Source organism: Sorex fumeus, unplaced genomic scaffold (assembly GCF_029834395.1).
Source record: "Sorex fumeus unplaced genomic scaffold, SorFum_2.1 ptg000018l, whole genome shotgun sequence".
Classification (NCBI taxonomy): Eukaryota; Metazoa; Chordata; class Mammalia; order Eulipotyphla; family Soricidae; genus Sorex; species Sorex fumeus.
In genome coordinates, this window is record NW_026606075.1 from 29,918,316 (window position 1) to 29,937,087 (window position 18,772).

The following is an 18,772-nucleotide window of genomic DNA, read 5'->3' on the forward strand; positions in this document are numbered from 1 at the left end:
TCTGACATTGAGCCACTGGCCTGAAGGCAAAGGATAACCAAAATGGGCCCCAGGCCTCCTGAATACCGAGTAGGAGTCTGTCATCATCACCATCATCCATATTCATGTGAATGAAATTAACTGTGACAGAGCAGAAGAATGGGTCATCCTTGTTCAGTTTCCCATCAGGCTCCCTGAGGTAGGAACTGTGTATTGCTGAGTAGAATGTGGAAAGTGCTTAGCACAACCGAAGATGGTTGTGCTAAGAATTGCAAAAGAATTGAGATGGGCTCTTTCACTTATTTTTCCATTTTGGGTGCAAACCCGGTAGTGCTCAGGGAATACTCCTGGCTTCAGTCAAGGGTCATGTCTAGCGATGCTCAGGGGACTATATGAGATGCTGGGAATCAAACCTGGGTCAGCTGCATGCAAGGAAAACACCCTACTCACTGACAATCAGCCTGGCTCCAGGAAAGACTCATTTAAACTACTAACCAGCATGAAGCAGGTGTCTGGCATGCTGGCTTATGAGAACAATCAAACTAGGGCTTAACCCAAGGGTTAACGTGGTCGCCTGTCACAAATTCAGTCCCCAGCACCCCAATTGGTACCCGAGTTCCCCCCAGGAATGACCCCTGAGCACAGGACCAGGAGTAAGCCCTGAGCACAGCCAGGTAGTGGCCCTCAAATCAAACCAAAACAAAAATAATTGACTTTGATCAGGACCTTCCACAGTGCGTTTTGGAAGAAGAACTTGTGCTAGCCTTGGAAACTATCAAAGCGAGGGGCCAGAGCCAGTGGTACAGCATCTAGGCTGCTTGCCTTGCACGTGGCCAACCCAACCCGGATTCCGTCTCCAAAACCCCATATGGCCTTCCGAGCACTGCCAGGAGTCATCCTTGAGTACAGAGTCAGGAGTAAGCGCTGAGCACTACCGGGTGTGGCTCAAAAACCAAAAAGAAAGAAAATGTTATAGTCAATGAAATGCTGGGAAACATGCCAAGGGAGCCCCCAGCTACACCCTGTCCTGGAAAAGAGGCATGTGCTCACCCCGTCACTCACATGGTCAACGGTGGCCCCCTCTGAGAGTGTCAAAAGACACTTTCTTCGATAACATAATTTGAAAACAATTTTCCTAAAAACTGAAAAGTTTTGTCTCCTTCTCATTCTTTAAGTACCCAGAGAGGCTGAGACTAGCTGTATATGTCTTAAATTACCCATGCTGTTCTAAAGTACATAAAAGACTAAAAACTATATTACTATGAGAAATGGCAGCTCTATGAGGTAACAATGTGTGAAGTAATCATGAGACTCTCACACCACACATCTCAAAGCACTGACCCGTGTACTCACGGTCTTAAGGTCTGCAATTATAGTTCAAGAAAGCTAGTACAGAGAGAAAGTCTGCTTGCTTTGGTAAAGTGTTATGAATGTATTTAATTAGGCAAGTATATATTTTTTAAAAATCCAATCATTTTAACGTTTTGATAGTCAAATGGTTTTAGTGTGGTGTTTTCCTAAGGGAAAATTATTCCTAAAATATCCACATATTTCCGACCCACTCATGGTTCCTTCTGAAGAACTATGATGTTTTAATAAAGGCAATCATTCGGAAGTGCGGGTGAGAGAACAGTGGGAAAGATGCTTGCCTTGGATGCAACTAGGCCTCCAGATCACCAGGAGTGATCCCTGAGCACGTCAGGAGTAAGCCCTGAACACCTCCAAGTGTGACTCAAAACCAAAAAGAAAAGAAAACCGTGGGGCTGGAGCGGTAGTACAGTGGGTAGGGAGTTTGCCTGGCATGTGGCTGACCTGGGCTCGATCCCCATCATCTCATATGGTTCCCGAAGCACTGCCAGGAGTAATTCCTGAGTGCAAAGCCAGGAGTAACTCCTGTGCATCGCCCAGTGTGACAAAAAAAAGCAAAATAAATAATTTTTTTTAAATCATTTTGTTCCTGACACAGATACAAATTTTAACTGAAAATGTTTAAAAAGAAAAAGAAAAAGAAAATTGGTAGTTTTGCTTTTAGGTCACTGGTGAAATAGCCAGTGATGCCTTTTTCAATTCAAAATACTGCGGACCCCCTGGAAATGCTCAGTGGCGAGGGGCCACATTTCAGGCAAGGGATGTCAACCTCCAACACTACACTACACACCAAGCGCAATCTTTTGTCTTGGGCGAGGGGTGGGAGGGTGCAGAGAGATGCCAGAGTGGTGCTCAGGAGGCACAAGGGCCCCCTCAGCGATTCCTCCCACCTGTGGCCGGTGGTTCAATGTGAGGGCCCGAAGATGCTGTGCGGCGTGGGCCACCCAGCCGCACTCAGAGCCTCCAGGCCACACCCAGTGGCCCTCTGGGGGCTACTGCATGCAAGGCATGTGCCTTAACCCCTGAACTACCTCCCTGGCCCCTAAGTTCAGTGTCGGTGTTTCTGTGAGATCTCAGATGCCACAAACAAGTAGGACTCCTGGTCATCATGACAACCATAAGAAAAAAAGAGAAGGGGAGAGTAAAAATAAAGTAAAAATAAAGACAACACACACACACACACACACACAGATAAATCTTTTCTTAATGCAGGGACTCATTATCTCATTCCTACTTTGGACAAACTTGCAGGCTATTGGATGTAGCCTGCCCACAGGGCAGAGTCTGGCAAACTCCCCGTGGCATACCAAATATGCCAAATACCAGTAACAATGATGGGTCTCATTCTCCTAAAGAGCCGTGAATATAATCTCAGGGCTAGGGTGAAAGAGACGTTACTGGGGCCTGCTCGAGGCAATAGACGATTAACAGGATGATGAAAAAAAAAATGAAATGAATGCAGGGACTGGATGGGTCAATAGGCAGTACACATGCTGTGCATATAGGAGGCCCCAGTCTGAACCCATGGTCCCCCATAGTGCCACCAGGAACAACCGTAGAGCACAGAGCTGTAAGTAGTCCCACAGCACCACATGTGACACCCCCCAAATACAAGATTTGCTGTTTTCCCTTTATTTTTTGGGGGGGGATGGGATATTCAGTGACGTTCAGGGCTTACTCTAGGCTCTGTGCTCTGTGCTCAGTTATCACACCTGATTGTGCACAGGGGACCCTATGGGATTCTGGGGGTCGAACCTGGGTCAGCTGCATGCAAGACAGGTTTCCTATCCACTGTACAATCATTCCAGCCCATGTTCCTTCTTGAAACATTACCGTTCAGTGCTGATCATCTATGCTACACATCTCAAAATTATGACTCCCTGATACACAAAGAGGCAGTCTTGCATGAACATACAACTTTCAGAAATACTGATTTTATTAGGAAAGCCTCTGATACTTCTATTCATCTGATGATAAATCATTTGCATTCCAGAGCCATGTGGCTTGAGCCGAACAATGACAATCTGCTTTTTTCCCCACCCCCACTCAACCCATCTGAACTGGAAAGACCAGGCACTGGAGATCTGGGCAAAAAGAACCAAGAGACACTGATGCCCGCCATGAGTGTGTGCCGGGGGAGTGGACAGTGCTGGGAAAGCACAGAGCCAAGGCCTGCCCCACCAGAACAGGACCAGGCACAATGGCTAAGTGCCGATGAAGAAGGGAGAGGACGACAGTGGAGGCAAGAGGAGGCCCTCGGGTGGGAGACATTCTGTGGGTTCACAGAACTGGACAGAGTCTAGCATAGCTGGATCCCGATGGGGAAGGCTGCAGGCAGGGGGATCACAGCTACAGCCCTTGGGAGCGGAAGACAAAAACAGTGGGGAAAGGCCAGCACAAGGAAGCAAAGTCAACAGAGCTTGACGCCTGAGGAGTATAAAGCCAATCCTGCAGATAACCTGTGCTTCGTGGGGCCAGGGCTTGGGGGACAATCGGGAGAGCCTTCAAGGCAGTGTCTCGGGAGATGCCATAACAGGAAGGAGTGTGTGCCCTGCCCACATGAGGCCCTGATTTCCACCCCTGGCACTGGCAGAAGCTCTGGGGCTTCTCCTACTGAATCTACTTCAAAGGGCAGAGAATGAGGAAATACTTTTGTGCAATCTGTATATCCTTTAGAAAAAGAATAGATTCACAGTTTCTGAGTTAAAATTCATTAAAACGGTGACCTGGAGGTGAATGGGAAAGAAAGGGGGGCTACGAAGGTGCTGACTGCGAACAGCAGGGAGGCCGGAGCAAAACCTAGAGAAAGGCCTGGCATGGCAGCAGAGAATGGCATTTGGGGGAGGAGGGCATGTGGAGTGCTTGGAAGGCACACGCATGAGAGTAGAGCCATGAGACGCTCAGTGGCACAACCTTGGAGAGGGCTGAGGGTAACGGAGTAAGGAGAGCCAGGTGGCACACAATGGAAAGTCTGACTCTTAGAAGAAATAGAGATCTTTTAAAAAAAAAAGTGTGTGAAAAAAAATTGTGCACAATCAAAATGATTTCAGTGGAACACTTTCATAACCTCAGAGATTGATACTTGGAATCAGCAAGATAACGGAACTCTTCCCGCTATTAAGGAAGAACCACTCTGTGACTCTCTTCGTCGACGGGTGGTACAGCTGAGCTGCAGAAAACTGAGGACACTTACAAGGAATTTAGAGTCATCCCATCAATCACCTTACTGGGTTTTAACTTAGAAAAGTACAAAGCACTGTGTTTTTAAAAAAAAAAAAGAAAGAGAAAAATTAAAGATCTTACTATAATAACCTCTGTTTGTTTGTTTGTTTTTAAGTCTAGAATGTTAAGGCTACTAATGCGTTCATTTTGGACACATGTCCAACGGAAGCTGCCTTAGACTGCAGTTACATCCTCAAGACGCCAAAGTCAGTCTTCGGGATGGGAGCGTTGAGTGCGGCGCTCAGGCTGAGACCCAAGACGAGTCTGGTGTCTGCTGGGTCTATGATTCCATCATCCCACAGCCTGAGAGAGAAGACGATGAGAGTTATCAGGACCCCAACTGCACTTAGCCGTCTCTGTCCTCCATACCCCAAAACACCAGTGTCCCCTCAGCTCAGGCACAGCCGTCCTGAATAGTCAATCAGTGCTGTCACCTCAGACAACAGAAACCTCCCTCAAGGAAGGGGCAAAGGGAGGATAAATGCCAAGACTTCCAGGGCCAGAGCTGTAGCCACTGCAATAATTGCTCCAGCCCTGGAAGTCATGGCACGTGGCTGACCTGGGTTCAATCCCCAGCACCCTTTATGGTCCCTTGAGGACCACCAGAAGTGATCCCTGAGCTCAGAGCCAGGAGTAAGCCCTAAGTAGTGCCAGGTGTGGTCCAAAAATCAAAACAAAACAAAACAAAAAAGAAAAGAAAAGATAAGAAGAAAAAGAACTGCCAAGACTTCCCTGCCAGGTCCCACCGAATGTCATACAGAGTATATAGCTCCAGGAGCTGCTGTGATACAAAACCCTCAAACAAATCCCTGAGTCAAAAGTATTTCTGCTGGTATCAGAAAAGGCGTTTTTGCCCCTCTTCTGCCCGCACAAACATACAAATCAAGCTGATGTCCTTTCAACTACTAAAGTGCAGAAACACTTAAGCCTGAGGAATGATCTCAAACCAATTTCTAATGAACAACTCTCAAACTCCTATTTTTTTTTTTTTTTTTGCTTTTTGGGTCACACCCAGCAATGCACAGGGGTTACTCCTGGCTCTGCATTCAGGAGTTACTCCTTCCGGTCTCGGGACCATATGCAATGTTGGAAATCGAACCTGGGTTGGCCGCATGCAAGGTAAACGTCCTACCTGCTGTGCTATCTCACCAGCCCCTCAAACACTTAAACACACACACACACACACACACACACACACACACACACAACAAACTGAACAGACTTCAGTACAGTCTTATCAATAAAACATGGGGATAGTTAATTCTTAAATTTTTGCAGCAATAAGTGGTAGTTTTGAAACTGCTTCCAACAGAATCTTAGGCAGACATTCTAGTTCACTTTGGACCAATGACTTTAAATTTATAAAGAGGAATGAATGAGAGCAATAGCCTTTTAGAGGCACTCCGAGTAGGGGGCACTCTGCTTACTAACAACAAACTGCCATCAGCATCCGGACAGAGCATCAATTTTTAAACATGCTCACACTGAAGGACCATGCATCAGATCTTTGCCCATAAAACCTTCATAATAGGGACCCTGAGGTATCCACAGCTAATTAAAAAAAAGGACCACTGCTGTAATTTGTATCCAGGTCAACTTATCACACTCCCTATGAAGCCTGTAGCAGAGAGCATAGCAAGAGGCTGGTCCATCAATGGACACTGAGAGATGGTTCCCAAGGCTGGGGAGATGGCTCCAGGGACTGGAGTGTGCGTTTAGCATGCTGGAGCCCCAGGTTCAATCCTCAGCACCACAGGGCCCCAAGCACCACTGGAAGAGATCTCTATCCCCTTGTCATTGATCCAGTAGTTCTTGGGTGTGGCCCCTCACCCCGAATGATGGCTTTCGAAAGAGACCCTAATGAGCTATATGCCTGATGAAAGTCTGATCATAATACCCACCAATCAGAAGAAAATGAGTGTATTCCATGTAAGGGTAGAACAAGACATGAGAATCTATAGGAGCCGGTAGGACAGAGCTCCCCAAACAGATAGCTTCAATTTACATTTTACAAAATTTACAACTTACAAAAATACATTTTCTCAATTTTTTAGGCTTTGAAGCCTAAAGAAGACTTGCACTGGCCTGGCAATCCTTTTGTCTTTGAAAGGGTGTTGCTGATTCTCTGCCACCAAGTGCTTCAACACAAGAGCTAGGCATGATGGAGAAATTTGCAGAAACCCTGCTGTCTCTCTGCCTTTGTTTTCAGAGATAAGTCTACCCGGGCCATTTGCTCTCCAGCCGATAATCCACTGAAAAATACTAATGTCAGATGGAAATAATAAAGGATCCAGCCTTTCTCAGGAGATGACTTCTCTCCGCCAGGGCTGAAAATCCAATGAAGGGCTCACACAAAATATGCTATTTTTCAAAATTTAATACTGTGAACTTCTACCAAAAATCTTCCACTTAAAAAAAAAAAAAGAAAAAAAAAGAATCAAAACTCTGAGTATAAAATGTACATTTTCTCAAGCCTTTCCCATGGTTTTCTATTTCTTTTTTGCTTTTACTGGCTATTGTGTTTATGTGAGGGTTTAAAGAATAATAATTTATTTCTCAAAGACTAAAGTTTGTTCTTTAAGAATATTCAGTCTTGGGGCTGGAGTGATAGTATAGTGGGTAGGGCGTTTGCCTTGCACGCGGCTGACCTGAGTTCGATTCCCAGCATCCTATATGCTCCCCTGAGTACCGCCAGGAGTAATTCCTGAGTGCATGAGCCAGGAGTAACCCCTGTGCATCACCAGGTGTAACCCAAAAAGCAAAAAACAACAACAACAACAAAAAACCATTCGATCTTTTTTTTTGGGGGGGAGGGGTGCACACCCAGCAATGCACAGGAGTTACTCCTGGCTCATGCACTCAGGAATTATTCCCGGTGGTGCTCCAGGAATCATATGGAATGCTGGGAATCTAACTCAGGTCAGCCGCAAGGCAAATGCTCTACCCCCCACTGTGCTATCGCTCCAGTCCCAGAATATTCATTCAGTCTTTATACTGAATGTAATAAATCACAGTGAACAACTTAAAAAAAAAATTCAGTCTTTTTACCCCCAGTGCCGAGAGCAGGGCTACGATGGTATGTCCCAAGGACTGAAGGAAACAGATTGTCCTGAGTTTTATCACGAGTTTTCTCCCTTGTCCTCATCCATCAGAACCTTATTCTGCAAGACACGGATCTTTCTTTCCTTTGTTCTATCTGCCCAGGGGAGGAAGCGGAAGACGCTGCTTGTGCCATTCATCAGAATAAAGAAACGCTGCTGCTGTTGACAAGGAGAGGCTGCAAGCACACTCCGGGGTGTGCATTGATTGGCTCATCAAGGGGCAGAAGAAACAGCCCCTGGAGCTGCGCCGGGCTGAGGGATGTCTGAGCACTGACACATAGCCCAGCCGGGGCAAATCGCCTTCTACGCCCAGGGGCTCACTGCTAGGTGCCAGTTAGCACACGCCATCACCGCCAGGCTCCCAACTGGGAAGAGCCGTGTCTCCGAAGAGTCACCAGGCCATACTTCTGGGTTTGATGAAACGATGAGAACTAACTGCTCAAAGTGCCCGCCCCCTGTTGGAACTCCCCTATGCCCTGATGATGCCCCCACTGGGGTGGGTTCTGAGGGCCCAAGAGAAGGGGCATTCCAGCCGCTGAAAACCCACCCATTCAGGGGGACAACTGTGCCAGTGCTGGAGGGGGATCTCCATGGGATCTAGGGATATGCAGGGGGGTAGGGGACTGCGTCCTTCACAGCTGCTCGACCACCCACCCATGGGGCCACCATCCTGACCGCGGGGGTCCCCACCTGGCACTGGAATAGTAGGGGTTCCCTTCCTCTTCAAAGCGCTTCATGATGGGCTCTTTGAGAGCTGCCTCATCCGCACTGGAGAACTGAAAGAGAAAGGCAGGCGTCAGTTGGTTGGTGCCCGGGAGCACCACTGGAGTCACTCCAGGGAACCTCGAGAATAAGGGGACCTCAGATTTCTGAATACAGAGCCCGCATCCACCTGGGGTGCTCAGGTCTCCCATTGAAGGCCTGACCCAGGCATGGACAGTGGCTGGGTGACTCACACAGTCCAGTACCAGGCCATGTTCCTTTAACAGCCTCGGTTTTGGGAGACAGGAAAGTAGGGGATCTTCATTCAAAATAAACACCCTTTTTGGAAGTAGACTATAGACCAAACATGATTGCCACTCAATGCCTCTTTTGCAAACCACAGCACCCAAAAGGAGAGAGAGAGAACAAAAGGGATGCCCTGCCACAGAGGCAGGGTGGGATGGAGGAGTTGGGGGGTGGGAGGGATACTGGGATCCGTGGTGGTGGAAAACGGGCACTGGTGGAGGGATGGGTACTTGATCATTGTATAACTGAAACCCAAGCACAAAAATTTGTAAGTCTACAACTGCACCTCATGGTGTTTCGCTAATAAAAATGAAAAAAAAACCACCCTTTTTAAAAAATAATGTAGATCCCCAAAGGAGGGAGGCAGGAGAAGGAAAGAAAGCATGGAGGGGAAGGGGAGAAGAGACAGATGAGAAGCAATGGGGGTCAGGTCAGGGGACTAAGGTACAAAGATGGTGTTCAGGAATGACAGAGTCAAATACCCAAACCACAGAGTCAACAACACTGAAATCAAGACACCCAAACTGGAACAACTAAACTCAGAAAGGTGCCTGTCAACGGGACAGACTGGAGGTGAGGGGGGATATAGTTGGAGAGAAGAGGGAAGCTGGGAACATTGCTGGAGGGAGTTGACACTGGTGAGGGGGATCAGTGCTGCGATGTTATATGTCTAAAACTCAACTATGAATACCTTTGCTGAGTACAGCACTTTAGTAAAAAAAACAAAAATTTTAAAAAGGATAAATGTATGGATAAGGAACGGGGCTCAAGGGCTGGAGCACAGGCTTTGCATGTGTGGGAAATGTTGAGCGCAGCTATCAGAGAGAGGACATCATGCAACTCGCCCAAAGAGGACCCCCAAATAGCCGCAGCATTGGGAGCAGCTAAAAACCATTGGAAAACAAGAGAAAGGGAATAAAGCATCAATCACACCTGCAGTCACCTCTTTGGTCCATTTCCCTGGGAACTGGAGTATAATTTCCCCTAATGTGATGATGGTTTATCCATCATTATTGCTACAGGAAAAGTGATGACTAACTCGGACGTAAAAGTCCTCATGCCAACTAATTCTGAAACCCTGAGAAGTATCTGAAATTTAAAAAAATTAATTCCAGGGGCTAGAGCCACAGTATAGCACTTGCCTTGAACATGGCTGACCCGGGTTTGATTCCTGGCACCACCACCTGAGTCCTTCTAGGAGTGGTCCCCAGAGCACAGGTAGGTGTGCTTCCTCCCTGCGCCCCCCACCCCCCGTCAGAAGAAATATTCCAGGGGACAGGGAGATACCGCAGTGGTCAGGGATGTGTGCTTGCAGGGGCTGGGCCATGAAGTGGGGCTGCTGCTCCCTGCACCCCCTTCCCTCCCAGCACAGCTGGACATGGCCCTTGGTGGTCCCAGATGGGATGTGGTGGTGGTGGTGGGGTGGTCCCTAGCACTGAACTGCCCAGTCCAGTGGCCCAGGATGGCAGGAAGTGGCCCCAAATGGACCCTAAACACCTCCTGGAAGGTTCCCAGATAAAACCATTTCACACCACACACAAATGGGTCCTTTCAAATCAATCCAAACTTCCGTATGTGTTTGAACGGCTCCATATCATCTATAGTCAAGATTTTGGAAGACAAAAGAACTAAAATCAAGTACTTTCTTCTTTGCTTTTTTGTTTGTTGGTTTTTTTAATTTGGGGGCCACACCCAGCAGTGCTCAAGGCCTACACTCAGCTCTGCACTCAGCTCACTCCTGGCCGTGCTCAGGGGACCAGGTGGGCTGCCGGAGATCAGCCCCAGGTGGGCTGAGTGCAGGGCAAGTGCCCTACCGACTGTCCTCTCTCTCCAGCCCCACGGACTTTCTTTTCACGTGTGCAACTGAAGAATTCCTCTCTCTGCACATCAGCCCAAGCAAAGAGCAGTTTCTGAATCACAGAGGGCAGGGCTGTACTTCAGGGCGAGTCTCCAGAGCATCAGGGAGAATCTCAATCTTCCTGTTAGTTTTGGGACAAGGCAGAGCAGCTCTAAAGCTTCCAGGCTCTTGGGGCTGGCAGTTGAGGGCAGGTGCACTTGGGGGGATCAGAAGCACCCCCCCTCCACAAAAGAGCCAGTGGCTGAGATCACACAGGAAGGGCAGGTCGAGAGGGCGGCGCCTCCTCCGTCAGCGCGTCCAAGAGAAGTGGAGTGGACAAGTCACCACCCCATGCCTGAGACTCGGTCCACATGGCCCAGACACTGAGGCAGAGCTCAGGAGGCTCTCCAGCAGAGAAACACAGGTAAGAACCGGGGGTCAGAGAGACAGCTCGGCGGGCTGAAGTGCACGCTTCACAATGAGGGAGCCCCCGTTTCAGACTCAGCATTCCATGGTCCCATGGGCACCACCAGGAGTGATCCCGGAGCACTGAGCCAGGAGGAGTTCCCCCAAAAAACACCACCAGATATGTCCCCCAACTTTGTTTTTTGCATCTGAAATGCAGCCACTTGCGGATTTGTCTTTATCAAGCTGCCCTTTCCATCTTTCTTCATTTCTATTTTCAGCCTAATAACAATGTCACTTGAGTCTTGTCAGATGACTGGACCCTCCCACTCAAGGTATCTTTAACAATCAAAACGTAAAACAGGGGGAAAATTAACTCCACAATCCCGCTGCTTTCAGTCATATAACCAAAGAAGCAAATTGGTTTTATTTAAATCTCTCTATGACGCAAAAATCAAACATCTTGATGCCTACAGCTACTCAGCACGGAGCTTCTGAAGTGCTTCCTTGGAAACTCTGAAAAACTTTGATGAGCATCAAGTACCTCAAGCACCAGAGTGATAGTACAGTGGGCAGGGCACTTGCCTTGCGTGTGGCTGAAGTGGGTCTGATTCCCCCAGCCCACCTGGAGTAATCCCTGAGCACAGAGCCAGGAGCATGCCCTGAGCACAGCCAGTGTGGGAAAGAAAAGAAGAAAGAAAGAAAGAAAGAAAGAAAGAAAGAAAGAAAGAAGAGGGAAGGAAGGAAGGAAGGAAGGAAGGAAGGAAGGAAGGAAGGAAGGAAGGAGGAAGGAGAGGCGAGGCAGGAGGGAGGGAAGGAAGGAAGGAGGGAAGGAAGGAAGGAAGGAAGGAAGGAAGGAAGGAAGGAAGGAAGGAAGGAGGAGGAGGAAGGGAAGGAAGAGAGGAAGGGAGGGAGGGAGGGAGGGAGGGAGGGAGGATGAACAGACAGAGAGACTTCAAATTAAATGCCTCTATCAAAGATGCTACTGAATAAATAATAATGAGGAGGAGAAGGAGAAAAAGGAAGAGGAGGCAGAAAATGTTCCAAATCACCATCTTCTAAGAGAGCCCGGCCTGGCCTGGTGGAAGGACGTGGTCAGTTGGGACACGTGTGGGTGTGCACCTGCCTGGAGACAGGGATGATGGTCATACCTGTTTCCCTTCCCGCGCTCTCTGGTCCTTCGCTATTGTGGCCAACACATTGGCTGCTTGCTCGCCTCCCATCACGGAGATCCGGGCGTTTGGCCACATGTAGAGAAATCTTGGGCTGCATGGGAGGAGAATGTTCCAATTAATTCTGTGTATGGCACAGAGAATGAATTTCAGATATGCATGTTTCTCTTTATAATGAGTGGTTCTTGCGCCTGACTGCACACTATAACCATCTGCAAATTAAAACAAATACCCAGTGTCGGAGCAATAGTATAGCGGGTAGGGTGTTTACCTTGCATGTAGCAGACCCAGGTTTGATCCCCCACATCCCATAGGGCATGGCCAGGAGTAATTCCTGAGTATAGAGCCATGAGTAAGCCCTGAGCATGGCTGGATATGGCCCCAAACCAACCAACAAAAATTAATAATAAAATAAAACAAATACCAATGCCCAGAGACCACTCAGATTCCTCACCAGTTGTGGAGCCTGAGCACAGCAGGAGATCTAAGGTCCCCAGGGGACTCCACTGTTTGTTTGCATAAGCTGCAGCTTCCTATTTCATGCACACCTACTGAGTGCATTTGCGGAATACAAAATAACATAATAGGAGACTAACACCCAAGGACAGTAGAGACAAGGGCCAGGAAGATTGCTCCATGGTTGGAAGCCTGCCTTATGAGATGGGGGGGAAGGAAGCAGGGATAGAGAAGGGATCACTAAGTCAATGATGGTTGGAAGGATTGCTTGGGATGGGAGATGTGTAGGGTTTGGTCCTTAGCCTACTTTCAGCACAGTAGACTGAAAGTAGACTAAGGACCAAACATGATGGCCTCTCGGTATCTGTATTGCAAACCATAATGCCCCAAAGTAGAGAGAGAGTAAGAAGGAAGGTGCCTGCCGCAGAGGTAGTGGGTGGGATGGAGTGAGGGTGGAGAGAGAGATACTGGGACATTGGTGGTGGAAAATGTACACTGCTGAAGAGATGGGTGTTTGATCATTGTATGATTAAAACCCAAACATGAAAGCTTTGTGACTATATCTCACGGTGATTCAATTAAAAAATTAAAATAAATTAAAAAATGAAAGAAAGAAAGAAAGAGAAAAATACCCTACTGAGTGCAAGAGCAGTCACAATATTCTCTTACTATCTGTTCCCCACTCCCGACACTGTTGTATCTGTTTTCTCTCTTTGGTTGTTTTATCAGATGATTATCAAGTTTGTTGACCTATTCCAGACAAGCGAGTGTCTGGCTTCCCTTGAACATATTTGCTTTTCATTAGATGCTGTTTAACTTTTTCATTTTCCTTCTGTTTAACTGTTGGCCTTCAAGCTTTTCGAGCTGGCCAACTGGCTTGCTGATTTTAAGTTTTACTTCTTTTCTAGTTTACGTATTTGAAGTGACAGAGCTTTTGCCAAGTGAGAGGTCTCACCTTTTCCTCATGCTATGTGAGAAAGTCTTATCACCATCAAGCTTCTCCAGAGAGTCCTGACTCCCTGTGTGGGGTCCTGCCAAGCAGTACCTTTCTCATCAAATTCGTTGTCAGTCTTTTAGATGACACTGATGATGGCATAATTGAGCCAAGATTTATAAAGAATATGTATATTCTAGTCAACATAATATAAATGAATCATTGATAATTTTAAGAAAAAAATCACAATTCTGGGGCCAGAGGGATAGACCAGAGGGTAAGACATTTGCTTTGCATGTGGCCAACCCAGGTTCGATCCCCAGCATCCCGTATACACCCTGAGTACTGCCAGGACTGATCCTGGAATGCAGAGCCAGGAATAACCTCTGAGCATCACCAAGTGTGGTCCCAAAACAAACCAAAAGAAAAAGTCACAATCAGGCATGCCTGGGTCAGGGGCCCGGTGCTGTTCCTGGAGTTGAGTACAGCATTTCCGGGCAACAAACAAGGGAGCTTCCAGACTGGAGGGGCCCCGGGTGCAAGAGTTTGAAAGCCCTGGGACAGAGAGAACCGCAGGCAAGGCATTTGCTATGCATGTGGCTACTACTTCGGCTGGCCCACAGACCCCAATTCAATCCCTGGAATTGCACATGCTCCCCCAGGCACCACTGGGGGGGGGGGGTTACTCCTGAGCACAGGAGAGCCAGGAATAGTCCCTGAGCACTGCCAGGTGGGACCACTTCCACCCGCCCCATAAGAACCCGACCAGGCTCCTTTCTGGAGCCAGCCTGGCCCTGACCCGGGCCACTTCCCCAGTGTTCAGGCACGAGCCCCTTCACTTTCCTTCCCCCAATCTCAGCCACCACGTACCTATAGGCCCGGCCACACATGCCATAGTTTCCAGCCCCGTAGGATCCCCCAATGATGACAGTGATCTTGGGCACCTGGGCACAGGCGACGGCGGCCACCATCTTGGCCCCGTCCTTGGCAATTCCTTCGGCCTCATAGTCCTTCCCAACCATGAACCCTAGAAGAAAAGAAACGGAGTGTGTGGATGAGGGGACCCGCCGGGTCTCAGAAAGGCAGCTGGTCTGAAACCAATTCTACCAGGCAGGAGCCTGTGATCCTAATGCGAAACGGCCCATCCCCGCCTCAAGTTTGCCTTCAAAGGCAAAACAAAAGCTTTTCTCTAATCACTTTCAGAATTTTCTTAGTGTGGTTCATCTGCAGCAACACGAGAGATCCTCACACATAAAAGGATCCAACTTCCAGAACACGGGGTGGAAGGCAGGGGGGAAGGGGCTTGCTTTGCATGTGGCTAATCCCTGTTCAACCCCTGAACCCTGAGCAGAGCTGGGTGTGCAACCCCACCCCCATACACACCCAAAAAACAAAACAAAGCAAGAAAACGGGCTACACGGCAGCTTGGGGCAGACAGAATGTGACAGGCCGGTGGTCTGGGGAGCTGTGCCGACCTGGGTGAAACACCAGGTCAGGCCCAAGAGAGGACCGCACACAGGGTGCTTGTCTTGCACACGGCCAACCTGGGTTCCATCCCTACATCATGTGTGGTCCCCCAAGCCCCGCCAAAAGTGATCCCCAAGCACCCCCAGGTGCGACCCTCAAACCGAAACAGATAAAGAGGCCACTGCAGAGATACCGCCAGGATAGGTGCTAGCAGGTTGCAGGAAGGGGCCCCCAGAGCTCCACCTCCACACCCTTGAAGCCAAGATTGACAGAAGCTAAGGGGAACAGAGGCCGGGAACACGGCGGTGGGTGAGAGCGCCCTCTGGCGCTGATCCGAGAACATGACAAGCTGGTAGCAGCTTGTTCTTTTCGAGGCGGAGCGGGTGTCGCAGGCAGGAGCAGAGGGAGGCCACGTGAATGACTGAGAGCCAGCAACTCACAAAGCACTTCTTTCAGAAAATGGGGAGGGCACGGGAGCCCCACAGGGTGCTGGGCACGGGCTCTGCCGGTGGCCGAGGGGGTCTCCAGCACCACTACATTCGATTCTACATACAGCCCAGCTGGTCAAGAGCCCCCTGGGAGTGGGCGGGGGGGGGGGGGGGGGGGGGGGGGTCCCAGAGCATCACAGAGAGCCCCTGGCAGAAGAAAACAGGGACATACTCTCCAGGCCTGGGGAGTCCCAAGGAACCTCCCAGCAGATGAGGAAGAAGCACGGCCAGCGGGACTCCTACCTCTGCGGGGCGCTGCAAGGGCCCGGCTGGCAGGGTCTTACCATTGATATTCTGCAGGAACAGCAGAGGGATGTTCCTCTGGCAGCAAAGCTGGACGAAGTGCGCCCCCTGCGAGCAAAGGAGACAGACGCATGATGGGAACAAGCCCGTGAACACTGGGCGCCCACACACACCACACGAGGGTCGGTGCCTGCCTGGCTCATGGCTGACCCAGGTTCATATATGGTTCCCCAAGTCCCATCAAGGGATGACCCCTGAGCACAGAGTCAGGAGTAAGCCCTGAGCACCACCAAGTATTCTCAAAGGCCCAAAATTAATTAATTAAAATGCTACTCAAGAGTCTTTCTGGTGTGAGTGGGGATGTGTCTCTATTTCAGTTTTGTTGCGGCTTTATAATTGCAATGGGAAAATGATAAGAGCAGAATACAGAAATGGAAGGTGATTTTTTTTTCTAAGTCAGCTAAGGAAGAGTTGAACTGACTGTTCCCCGCTTTGGGGAGAGAACCTTTTTTTTTTCCTTAAATTTTTATTAGTGAAACACCATGAGGTACAGTTGTAGACTTACAAATCCTTGTGCTTGGGTTTCAGCTATACAATGATCGAATACCCATCCCTCCACCAGTGCCCATTTTCCACCACTACTGATCCCAGTATTCCTCCCACCCCCCCATCCCCCACCCCGTTCCACCCTACCTCTGTGGCAGGGCATCCCCTTTTGTTATCTCTCTCCTTTTGAGTGCTGTGGTTTGCAAAAGAGACACTGAGTGGAAACCATGTTTGGTCTATAGTCTATTCTCATCACGCATCTCCCATTGTGGTGAGAGAACCTTTTTACTATGCTATTTCTTCTATCAGTTGAAGAGAAAAATTAAGGCTACACTTTTTTTCCCTCTGGAGGAAAAGTTTTATCAAGTAAGTGCATGTATCCCTACGTGGGTAAATTTGAGACATAATGGGTGGTTTTGAACACAAAGCCCAAAGATTTGTATATTCAAGAACTACCTCTTTCTAGAACTATTTAGATTCTAAAAACATCTCTTTCAAAATCCATCTCTGAATGTAAACAATACAACATTCATGGCGGCAGTGAAAATACTAGAGGAACGAGAGGAGGGGGGAGGAGCGGTCGGTGGAACAAAGTATTTCATTCGATGGCAGTGGGAGAACCACAAAAAGGAGGATAAGTGTAAGCTCCTGAAGCTCTCTAATGCTGTGAACCAAAGAAAAGTAAGGAACAAGCAAAACAGAGAGTCAATAACAAGGAGCACTGTTCCCCATCCCCAAAAAGGAGAAGACAGAATCAAGCTCAACTGAGGACAAGGTTGAACAGAATAAACATGTGTCAAAACTGCCTGAATCGGGGCCAGGCAGATGGCTCAGGGTCGGAGCACCAGCTATGCTCACGGGAGCCCTGAGTCCAACTGCTGGCACTACAAGATTCTCCAAGCATTGCCAAGAGTGGTGCCTGAGCACCATCGGGTGAGACTTCCCCTCCCCCCCCCAAAAAGCACTAAAAATTAATCACTTCAGCAGTATGTTTTTAAGACAAACATTCCTGTAGCCTCAGAGTGTATGCTCATCCATAGCAGGTATAATTCAAGTATCTTATAGAAATTTCCCGAAACAAACATTTGATTGTTTTTCCTTTTTGGGTCACACCCAGCGATGCTCAGGGGTTACACCTGGCTTTGCACTCAGGAATTACTCCTGGTGGTGCTCGGCGGACCATATGGTATATCAGGGATTGAACCAGGGTCAGCTGCATGCAAGGCAAATGCCTACCCACGGTACTATCGCTGCAGCCCCAAACATTTGATTTTTTAAAAAGTGGTCCAGATGATTCATCATGTTAATCAAAAAGGTCTAACACACACACACACACACACACACACACACACCTGTGCTAATTCATTTGGCTAAATATTCCAAAGCTTTTATGGAATATATCCTGAAATGTTTCTAACAGTACTTGCCTTTTTTGCAGATTCAGAGAAGAGAACACCATTATTTCCAATGATACCTACTGGGTATCCAAATATTCTGGCAAATCCTCAAAAGAAAATTGAAAAAAAGATTTATGCATTTTATAGGACTCTGAATCACAAGAGAATGACATACTTACATATTCTTGTACAAAATAAAATTCTGAAAGAGGAGATGGCATCTAAGGCAAGAGACAATAGCCATCACAGTGTTTTTCACTTGAAAGTTCTGCAGGTCTTAAAAGGGCTGTGTTGGAGCAGGGAGATAGTGAATCAGCAGAGAAGCAGCCGAGCATAAGCAAGACCCTGGGTTCCACCCTGGACCCTACAATAACCCCCTTCCCTACCGTACATTGCTGCGAGTGGCAGGTACAATAAAAAGGAAAAGAAAACGGTTCTGTTATGTGTAAAGTTATCCACGTGTCTGAGTGGTTGGTTCAATCAAATGATTGATGTGCTGTGCTATCTATTCATTCACTGTAACATACACTTGAACGCCTACTACCTACCGTCACTAAGAAAATTATGAAACCATCGACTCAAAGTACAGAGCCTAGAAGGCTCAGGGTTATAGCTACTCACCAGTTTCAGGTGACTCAAATCAAACCACATTTGTCTGTGGTTATGATGGGTCCTTGAAATAGAATTAATTAACCCAATACAGGTAAATTTGACAAAAAAAAAAGCATAAGTACAGAGGTTAAAGCAATTGCGTTGTACGTGGTAGATACAGGTTTGATGGCTGGAACTGCATATGGTCCCCCGGGCAGAGTCAGGAGTAAATCCTAAGCATTACTAGGTGTGACCCCAAAAAAAGAAAAAACAAAATCTAATATTTGGAGAGGAGTACTGCCACTTCCACCCATCTTTGCAATTTTTCCCTTCTTTCAACAAGTATCATTTCTATCTTGCCACTTCTGCTACCCCACCAAGCACTGTCTCCATACACAAAAACAGAAATAAGAGAGAAGACAAATTCAAACAGAACACATCCTGTAAGCCTGGAAGGGGACTGCAGGAAACAGATAATTTTGCCCATCTAAGGAACCCAACCTGAGAAAGGTCTCTCCACACAGCCCACTTAGAACTGAAATCAGGAGCCAACACTGG

General features: G+C 48.0%; 1 protein-coding gene across 1 annotated transcript in view; it reads right to left on the reverse strand.

Moving 5' to 3' along the window:
• Positions 1–3,253: 3,253 nt before the first annotated feature.
• Positions 3,254–18,772, reverse strand: part of MCCC2 (methylcrotonyl-CoA carboxylase subunit 2) — a 65,525-nt gene continuing 50,006 nt past the window's right edge. Inside the window, exons 12-17 of the mRNA XM_056112496.1 lie at positions 17,654–17,730; positions 15,722–15,788; positions 14,353–14,509; positions 12,072–12,186; positions 8,361–8,446; positions 3,254–4,872 (exon numbers count right to left, since the gene is read on the reverse strand). Coding sequence (XP_055968471.1) covers positions 4,755–4,872; positions 8,361–8,446; positions 12,072–12,186; positions 14,353–14,509; positions 15,722–15,788; positions 17,654–17,730 — 620 coding nt within the window. The 3' untranslated portion in view covers positions 3,254–4,754. The remainder of the gene's footprint in view (positions 4,873–8,360; positions 8,447–12,071; positions 12,187–14,352; positions 14,510–15,721; positions 15,789–17,653; positions 17,731–18,772) is intronic.